The sequence below is a fragment of the Dipteris shenzhenensis genome, chromosome 14 (assembly GCF_047967505.1).
Source record: "Dipteris shenzhenensis isolate YYH24624 ecotype China chromosome 14, Dip_SZ_1.0, whole genome shotgun sequence".
NCBI classification, from domain to species: Eukaryota; Viridiplantae; Streptophyta; class Polypodiopsida; order Gleicheniales; family Dipteridaceae; genus Dipteris; species Dipteris shenzhenensis.
The window spans coordinates 39348804-39358297 of NC_141609.1; the positions used below are offsets into that span (position 1 = coordinate 39348804).

The 9494-nt window shown below is 45.3% G+C and overlaps 1 protein-coding gene across 1 annotated transcript; it reads right to left on the reverse strand.

Moving 5' to 3' along the window:
• Positions 1-3180: 3180 nt before the first annotated feature.
• On the reverse strand, positions 3181-6203 carry LOC147894605 (pentatricopeptide repeat-containing protein At2g13600-like). The gene has a single exon (XM_087384990.1). The coding sequence runs from the start codon at positions 5951-5953 to the stop codon at positions 4097-4099; it is 1857 nt and encodes a 618-aa protein (XP_087241116.1). The 5' UTR covers positions 5954-6203; the 3' UTR covers positions 3181-4096.
• Positions 6204-9494: the final 3291 nt, after the last annotated feature.

Here is a 9494-nt window from a genome sequence, read left to right on the forward strand (position 1 = left end):
ATGCCAATGGAGAGATGCTTGGTACTGTCGTAGCAAAATTCAGCAAGTGCCAACCATTTGTCCCAAGACTTCTAAGTATCATGAAAGAAGTGCCTCAAATATTCCTCCACCCATTTGTTCACCCTTTCCGACTATCCATCAATCTTAGGATGGTAAGCAGTGCTAGGTGTGACTAACGTACCCACATCCGTAAATAACTCCTGCCAAAAGTGACCCATAAATTTTCTATCACTGACAATTTCCTGAGGGAAACAAAGACATGCTCAATGAATTGCCAAGCAACCTATGATGCTGAATACCGGGTCTTAGTGAGCAAGAAATGGGCCTATTTTGTCATTCTATCCACCACAACAAAGATGCTATCCCATCTGGGCAAGAGCCTTGTCCTGCATAGCCATGGCCGTGGCAAGCTGCTGGCTGAACTCTTGTTCAATCTGGCAGAAAGCACCCATGAGTATAGAAGCAAGGGTATCCAAAAACTGTCTGTGCTGCCTACGCTTCTCGCGATGCAGGAGATAGAGGCTGAGTTGTAGGGATATCTGTACCACCAGTGGATGCACCCACTGTGGAAGGAAATTGCTCATGTTGAGCAGCCTCATCACTATCATGTAATGTATCCCAAGGGGCACGCTTGGGTGGCATGGTGGCTGTCCAGAACCCTGCTGTAACGAACCTGATAGAGTGTGTAGAACCACAAAAAGAAAAAAAAAAGTCGATGGCAAAGCTTGGTTAGAAAATCGATGAGGAGGCTTCAAAATGGAGTCGAAATGGCTCCAAACGGGCTGTGAAAGGCCCCTAAGAAGAAGCTGAAATCTTGACTTTTTATCCCTTTTTTTTTGGGGGGGGGGGGGGGGGGGGGGGGGCTTTCCTAAAGCCTAAACTGCTAAGACCGTTAGGACCACTAAGACCCCCTTGGTTAGTATACCTTAACCCCAGTGAAAATTTAACTCAACCCTGGTTATCTTAACCACTAACCTATAACCCTCTAGCTAACACCCAGTTACCTCAACTGACTAAACCTAACTTAACTAACCAAATCTACTAACCTAATCACACTAACCTTAGAACTGGTGTCACGGGAGTCACGGCGGGGATGGACGATCACGGCAACGTCACGGACACTGGCCTTTAGCTTGGATGACAGGTGTAGACGGGACTGGCAACGCCAGAGGTGTAGGGCAGCATTGGCAGCGGGTATCGTGGCTTCGTCAAGGCGTGTTGGGTCTTTGGCCCTTGGAATTGCAGTGGCCGAACCGGATGGGCTGGAAGCCATCCGCATGAGAGCAGAGCAGGTCACATCACAGGGTGTAAAAATAGGGGTGGATGGGGACTTATACAGTCCCTCCACACTTCCCACCTAAGAGGCCTCTAAAGGTCCTCTAAATTGCCCCTTTTTCCCCTTCATCACACGTGAAGGCTCATGAGAGTCGCATGTGACGTTCCTGGTTGGTAACAAATACCTTGATGACTCCTGGTGATGGCATGGAGATGCTGGCAAGGCGGCAAACATCAAGTTTTCTTCTAGTATAAGAATCGGAGCTGCAGCTTGGTGTTGTCATCTTTTGTTTATGCATCTTTAGTCGTGTTCTAGCCAGCCTGTGCTAGTGAGGTCTTTTGAGCTTTTTATATCGAGTCTGTGTGAGAGTCTTTGCAATCATCTATATGCCTTGTAACACTACAAAAAGCCCCGTAGGGATTAGCAGCTGCCAATCTTCTTTTGAGTCTTTCAGCATACAAGTACAAGTCATCTTTTGTGTCTACATCTCTGTCAGTTTTTCCATATTGTATGCAGTATTACATGTGAGTGTTCAAGTTGAATTTGTGTTCGGGTTGTGAGCAAAAGCACAAACAACATGCTATCAATTGGGGGGGGGGTCAAGGGGGAGGGGGCAGGATAGAAAGAGGAGAGATGTAGCAGGGAGAAAGCCTAAACTCTCTCTCTCTCTCTACTCACAATAACTGAACTGAGATGAAATATGCACTCAAACACACGTGGAATTGTGGATTGAGTGCAAGACTCTTAAGGGAGGAATATAAATGAGACCTCCAAAGAGGGAATAAATAACTGAATATCTGTCTACCCAATGGGGCTATAAAACATCACTGCAAAAGGAAAAGGAACAATACTGTATAGAGGGAAAACCCCCCACTCAAGAGCTAGAACTGAGGGCTGCTATGGGCAGTCCCTGTATGCTGCTGTACCTCACTGAACCAGGCTGAGGGAACACTAAGAAGGACCTAGGAGAGCTTGTTGAACTGCTCCAGACTCTCCTGCCCTGTAGAACTGCTGCTGGCTGAAGGCAAAAGGCTCTGAAGGTGGATGAGAAATGAGGCCAATGGGGGCTGCCTTATAAAGGCTTTAGGGCAGACTGGCCGACCCCTGGTCGGCTCATGAACGCCAACCGTTGACCTGGTCGTCTGGTCAGCGTCGCCTGCTGACCAGTCAAAAGTCAACGCACTGAGCTTTTGACCAAGAGGTCAACTCTGTGTTTTTCCACCTGCACTGTCTTCTGAGGCTGCCTGGCGGTATTTGATGGCGCTGCAGCCTGTAGGCAGCATGCCACAGGTTGTGGATGCCCGTGACAAGAGAGGGAGACTTGGGCATGGAAGGAGGTCTCTTCAGGCCTTCTCCATCCTCAAGGTGTCCAGAAGGGATGGGGACTGTCGAGAGAGGTAGCAGGGAGGCATACACTACTGCATGGGGGGTAGATGGGCTAGCAGGAGGAGGATGACCAAGGCAGCTAAGTTGCCTAGAGAAACCAAAAGGAAGGGTCACAACACAAGGGTGCTTTGTGACCAAAGCGAGCTGCTTAGAGCAATCAGGAGGGAGGGCCACATCAAAAATATGAAGGAAATGCTTTCTGTAGTCAAAGCCCCTAGCCGAATGTTCCTACAGATCACAATACTTTCGTATCTCCCTTACATACGTGTGCGCACAAGTAGATCAAAGCACGTACAAGTCTAGAGAAGTATTCAGCAATGTATACATCCAAAACACCTTCATTACCTAGAACAGGAACACCTCGGTAATGCATATCGTGAAACCAAGGAATACATACAATCATACACTTTAACTTCTAGAATTGTAATGACAAATAAGTCGCCTTTGTTCTAGAAACTACACACTTCATATTCTAAGCAATTCACAAATCACTTAATCCAGCCTCAAAATGCTGAAGAGAACGTTACAAATGCTCAAGAGGTTTAGGGTAACGAGGTACATAATATACAAAATCATGACCATATTCTGTGGAGCGGTCTACGGACGTTCCTAGATGTTCCCTAGACATTCGCCAGTCATTCCTTAAACTCCGAGTTCCCTAGAAGTTCCCTATCGTCTTCATGAGCAAAACGTGTTCCCTAGTTCCATGTGAAGAGAACGGGGTCCCTTGGTTACACTGAAAAGGACTAATATTAGAGCATACGTGTCCCAAACGGACTCCATGTGGACAGCCCAGGGGCTGAACCACCTGCAGCGCAAGTGCTGTACCAAATCGAGCACTCATGAGCTCCCACTGTCTACTGTCCTTCTTCCCCATGCTGTGAGCCTTCTAGGGCTTCAATGGCTTCAACGGTGGATGGGTACGAGGCCAAACGCCTCTATCTATGGGAGAGGGCTGGATGCTGTCTCCCCCTGTAGATCTGTGGCCGACCAGGCGCATTGTAGCCCTGACTTATCAGTCATATGCCCACCCCACAAGTAGGTCAAGCCTAGGCCCTTAACGACCAACCTTTACAGGACTCATGTGCCCTACAAAGCCTCATTGTCCTTCCCAATCACTGGTCTTCCAGCTCACGTGGCTGGGTACTCTTTGCTGCCAACGTGGCAGCCAAATCTGCTGCCCACATGGCGGTCCTGGGTCCCACACATATGCAGCCCATGTTGCTGCCCAATTGGCAGCCAACCATACAATAGATCTGCCCATGTGGCAGACTGATCTACTAGTAGCCCACGTGAAAGTACATGCATGCCCAATCATAAACCAAAAACATAAGAATCTGTGAAACGATGGATCTGAAGAAACTTGAGGTAACATAAGGCATATGTGGCAGTCATGCCCATTCCATGAGACTCTGTTTTGTATGCTGCTCATAATTATATGTGCATCATCCAATTGCCATGACTTCCAAGCAGGTCAACACAGATATTCCCTATGGGAATTTCATGTGGACGTCCATGACCTCCATTGAACTGCAATCTAGGTGCTCCATCTTGAAGACCTTGTTCACCATGTGGCCGATCATCCTCTCTGCCAGCAGTAACATAGATGTTTGAGAGCGCAATGTAAGGAGAAACATTCTTTGGATCTAGCTCAAATGCATGCTTTGCAGCACGCTCTCCCCGCTCCACGTCAACCCGTTTTCTGCAACCATGAAGCAAACTAGTCCATGTCACAGCTGTGGGTTCACAGGACATACTCTTGATGAAGTTCTCTGCCTCATCCAACCGTCCCGCCCTTCCAAACAGATCAATCAAGCAGTTATAATGATCCAAAATGGGTGTAATGTTGTGATCTCTAGTCATGGAAAGGAAGTATTGCAAACCCTCATCGACTAGGCCAGCATGGCTGCATGCAGAAAGAACGCTCACGTATGTCACCTCGTTGGGATGTACTCTTTCCAGCTGCATTTTATCGAAAAGCTGCAGAGCGTCCTTGTGCTGCCCATGTTGGGCATACCCTGCAATCATAGTAGTCCACAAAACTGCATCTCTCTCAACCATGCTGTCAAATATCTTCCGTGCATCTTCCACACTGCCACACTTGCAATACAAGTTGACTAATGCACTATGCACAACAGCATCTAAGATAAAACCACTGCCAATTAGGCGGCTGTGAATGTACATGCCTTCAGCTAGGGCTGCTATACCAGCACATGCAGAAAGCATGCTGACAAAGATAAACTTGTCAGGCATCACTCCTTCCTGCAGCATCTGGTCAAAGAGCGGAAGAGCATCCTTGGCCTGGCTGTGGATAGCATAAGCTGTAATCATGCCAGTCCATGAGACTGTGTTTCGGTCAGGCATACAGTTCAAAATTCTCCGGGCTTCCTCTAGCTTGCCAGACTTTCCATACAGGTTAACAAGAGAAGTCCCCATGACAATATCTGACTCTAATCCAGCGCCTGCTATGCGAGCATGCAACTGCTGCCCTTCACCTGCAACTGCGTGACTGGCGCATGCATCAACAATGCTTATCAAGGTCACTGTGTTGGGCATGACACCTTCTTGCTGCATTTGCTTAAAGAGTCTGAGAGCACCCGCACCATTTCCACGCTTGTTGTAGGCTGCAATCATGGCATTCCATGATACTACATCCTGGTCATGCATTTTATCGAAGACCCTCCTCGCATAGTCTGGGGCTCCACACTTGCCGTACATGTTGAGAAGGCCATTTTCCAACGTCACATCGGAGTCCAATCCGCTGCCCATGATGCGAGCATGCAAGCGCTTGCCTTCAGCTAGTATTGCTTGGTTAGAAAATGCAGTGAGAATGCTCGTGAAAACGAACTTATTGGGCATCACCCCTTCACCCTGCATCTGGTCGAACAGTTCGAAAACATCCATGTTCTCCCCTTGCTGGCTATATGCTCTGATCATAAAATTCCAAGAGTATTCATCTCGCGGATGAGTTCTGGCAAACAAGCCACGTGCATCGGCGAGAGCTCCACAGTTGCCATACATCTGTACGAGATAGTTTCGTAAAAACAGAGTTCCTTCAAGGTTACATATGACAAGGTCATCGTGAATGCGCCGGCCAACTGCAAGTGCTTTAGCAGCTCCACACCACCGCAACAGGGAAGCATAAGCAGCAGGATCTCCATGCGTGCAGGGTAGATAAATTTGATCAATGACGGCCTTCCATAATCCCTCATCCAGTTTTCTTGTTGGGTTTCGAGGAGGAGGCACATGTGTTCCTGCAAGCTTCCTATGCAACCATTTCTGTTGAGGCATCGATTGAGCTCAATGCAGACTGATGATTGCTTGCCTGAAATCATTGTCATGGGCTCGTTCAATTCAAATAAGCGTCAAACTCAGATAGCAGTACTCATGTATGCGGGGAAAGGCTGCCGGAACGCCTTTCTCCCGAGAAAGACGAGAAAGGCTCCTTGAAGGCCTTTCTCATTTGGAACCTCCTGGACCGAGCGTAGGCGGTTCGAGCGTTTGCCCACCTCAGAGCCGTCACACACCACCCCTTGCTCGCCCATGCTTGGGCAGGCATGAGGGGTCAACGAGGACTTTGACCAAGCCCGGACTGCCATTGGAGTTACTTTTCTTTTTACCCCAACATCCATTCCATTGGTACAAGCGAGCTTCACAAATAGGCAATCGCTCAGGTGTGAAACTGTCCTTACACACCAATCGAACATGATATACATAAAAAGTAGTCAATTTTTTACAAGCACTTGAAAGTGGTTCGGTGGTCTAGGTAGGATTATTTGATTGGAGGTCTCGGGTTCTATTCCCATGTCAAAGAATGGGTGGGTGTTGGGCGAGGGGGTGTGCCTCTCCTAGTTGATGGGTGTTGGGCGAGGTGGTGTGCCTCTCCTAGTTGATGGGTGCTCCTTTTTTTGCACCCTATTGTGCCTTGCCATGTGGAGTTGGTTGCCCACGTTCGAATCCTTAAGGATGCTCTTGTGCTGCAACAACGTAGGCCATAGGTGGTTGGGGCATGTCCTTCTATTGGTTGATCTCCTTGCAACATTAGATTTCTGAATGCAAGCACATACAAGATGAGTTTCATTACATCTTGGGTGTTGGAGGAATAGGGGATGATTAGGGTTAGGGTTAGGATTTTTCCCAATGACGTATCTCTATGGTGCAATTTATAGCATTCTCAACACCCCCTCTTTAATTGCATTGGCTATATGATCGCAACCAAAACTAAAAACGTTAGAGTAGTATGTGTATGTGTGACCATAGTGACTATACAGCAAAAGTCTATACAATGAATATAACCTAGATCTTGTACATTGATGTTCATATTTCCCTCTTAAGTTATAGATCAACCTTCGCTTTTAGGAACAAAACCTAAAAGATATGTTGAAGGGGAGAGGTAAATATGGAACTATAGTAGAGGGAAATATAGTGAAGGGAAATGTTCATAAGAGAAAGAAGTCCTCTTGGAGCAATTACTAGTCGATTAGTGAATGACTGCTTGTGTTACGTCAGCCATAATCCCGGAACCATGTATTGTGATTGTGGTTAGGCTGGAAACCAAAGGGCTTGACGATGCTTGCATACTATGAGGCCTAGAGGGTTTGGGTCTAGGGTCACGCCTAGGCCTAGACATTAGTTAAGAGGTGCAAAGGAGAGCCCATGAGGGGGCTAGAAGGGTAAGGTCCCTTAAGGGGACACATGGCACCAAAAGAGGAGGCCACTTTGCAAGCATTGGGCTTGGGGAGGTTTCCAGAGAGAGATCTCCAAGGTGATGAAAAAAGAAAGAGTACTCATGAGTTGGGAGATCACTGGAAACCTTGGCTGGGAGGAATGAGCAGACAGAGCCCTCTTTTTCTATAGACGTATCATTGGTATCAGAGCTTCGTATGTTTCGAATGGGTTGGCTCGAGAAGCTTTAGTCGTGAGTCATGAAGGTCTTGAGGAGATTGAGCAAAATCACATAGGACCTTATGAAGGCTGACCAAGTCTACTAAAAACTCCCCTCGCAACTCGCAATAAGATTGTAGAAATCTGAAGATTCGATGGATGAGTCCTCGATCGTCTTCGCATTTGACTGTATGTACGTAAGCTGCTTCTAGAGGTCCATCCCGTCTTAATAACTCCATTATGTTTGAAAAAGAGGGTAGAGTCTTCCAGATTCAAGGAGACCATGATGTGCCTAACTCTCCTCTTATTTATTCGATGGAATTGGAATGACTACTACACCAAGAAGAATGCGAGGTATATCTTTGTGAACTTACTTTTAGTGGTGATTTTATGTCTTCTGCATCGGAAAGAAGTAACGTTGTTTTTCATAATGTTAAAAAGTATAAATCTTCTTTCAATGATTTAATGTTTGAATTTAAAGATGTTTTCCCATCTGATTTACCTAATGGTTTACCTCCTGAGAGAGAAGTAGATCATAAAATAGATTTAATTCCTAGATCTACTTCTATTTGTAAACCCTCGTATAGGCTTAGTCAAACGGAGAAACATGAGGTCGAAAGACAGTTAACGGAATATCTTAGAAAGGGCCAAATCTAACCAAGTAGTTCACCTTGGTCTACACTACTTTTACTGGTAAAGAAAAAGGATGGTACTATGCGTTTATGCATAGATTACCAAGCACTAAATAAAATCACCATAAAAAATAAGTATCCTATGCCTCGCATTGATGAGCTCACTATGTATGGGCCATATCAATTTAAAGTAATTCCATTTAGATTAACAAATGCTTTAGCAACTTTTATGACACTTATGAATAGTATCTTAAGGCCATATCTAGGAAAATTTGCTATAGTATTTTTATACGATATCCTTATTTATAGTAAAACTAGGAAAAAGCATTTGGAACATTTGCGAAAAGTGTTCCAATTGCTTAGAGATAATTTACTCTTTCCTAAAGGATCAAAATGTGAATTCTTTGTAAAAGAAGTGAAATACTTGGGACATATAATATCCCAAGAAGCGGTTCGTATGATCCTGACAAAGTAAGGGCCATATTGGAATGGCCACATCCTACAAATCTAGAAGAATTACAGATATTCTTAGGTTTGCCAAGATTCTATAGAAGATTCATCCAGGATTACACTAGGATTGTTGTTTCGATAACGGACCAGCTTAAGGGGAAGGGAAGCACCTTCATATGGGATGAACCTCAAAAGAGAAGTTTTGAAAAATTAAAGGTAGCTATAGTGGCAGCTCCTGTCTTAAAAGTAGTGGATCCCAATGAACCATTCGTGGTTGAGACAGATGCTAGTGATTTTACTGTTGGGGCTTATACAAAAAGGTCGACCAATGGCTTTTGAAAGCAAAAAATTGGACCGTGCCTAGCGGAATTACTCGGCATATGAGAAGGAACTATATGCTATAGTCTATGCTTTAAAAAAGTGGAGGCACTACTTATATGGTGCAAAATTTGATATCATCTTTGATTAGGAGAGCATTAAGTGGATTTGTAATCAGCCAGAGCTTAAAGGTAGAAAAGCTAGATGGGCTGAGTTAATGCAAGAGTTTGATATACAATTGACATATAGGAAAGGGAAGTTCAATGTGGTATTAGACTCTCTTAGCTGAATGCCAATTGTTAATGAATTGAGTTTTACTCAATTTCAGAATGATTTCCTAGAGTCCTTAAAGGGGAAATGTGAGTTTGATCCTCACTTCTCTGAAATATGGAAAGCAATTAAAAATAGGGATCCAACTAATCGAGAGGCTTTCACTGAGGAGTTGCATGGAAAGGGCGACACACCACAAGTTGGTGTGATAAAGGACTCAAGTGGAAAAAATATACTATTGAAGATGGCTACCTGCTCTACAAGGGTAGAGTATGTGT

What these genes read in the sequence shown, in the direction of transcription:
- LOC147894605 (XM_087384990.1), bottom strand. Translation starts at nt 5,953, where the DNA reads ATGCCTCAACAGAAATGGTTGCATAGGAAGCTTGCAGGAACACATGTG.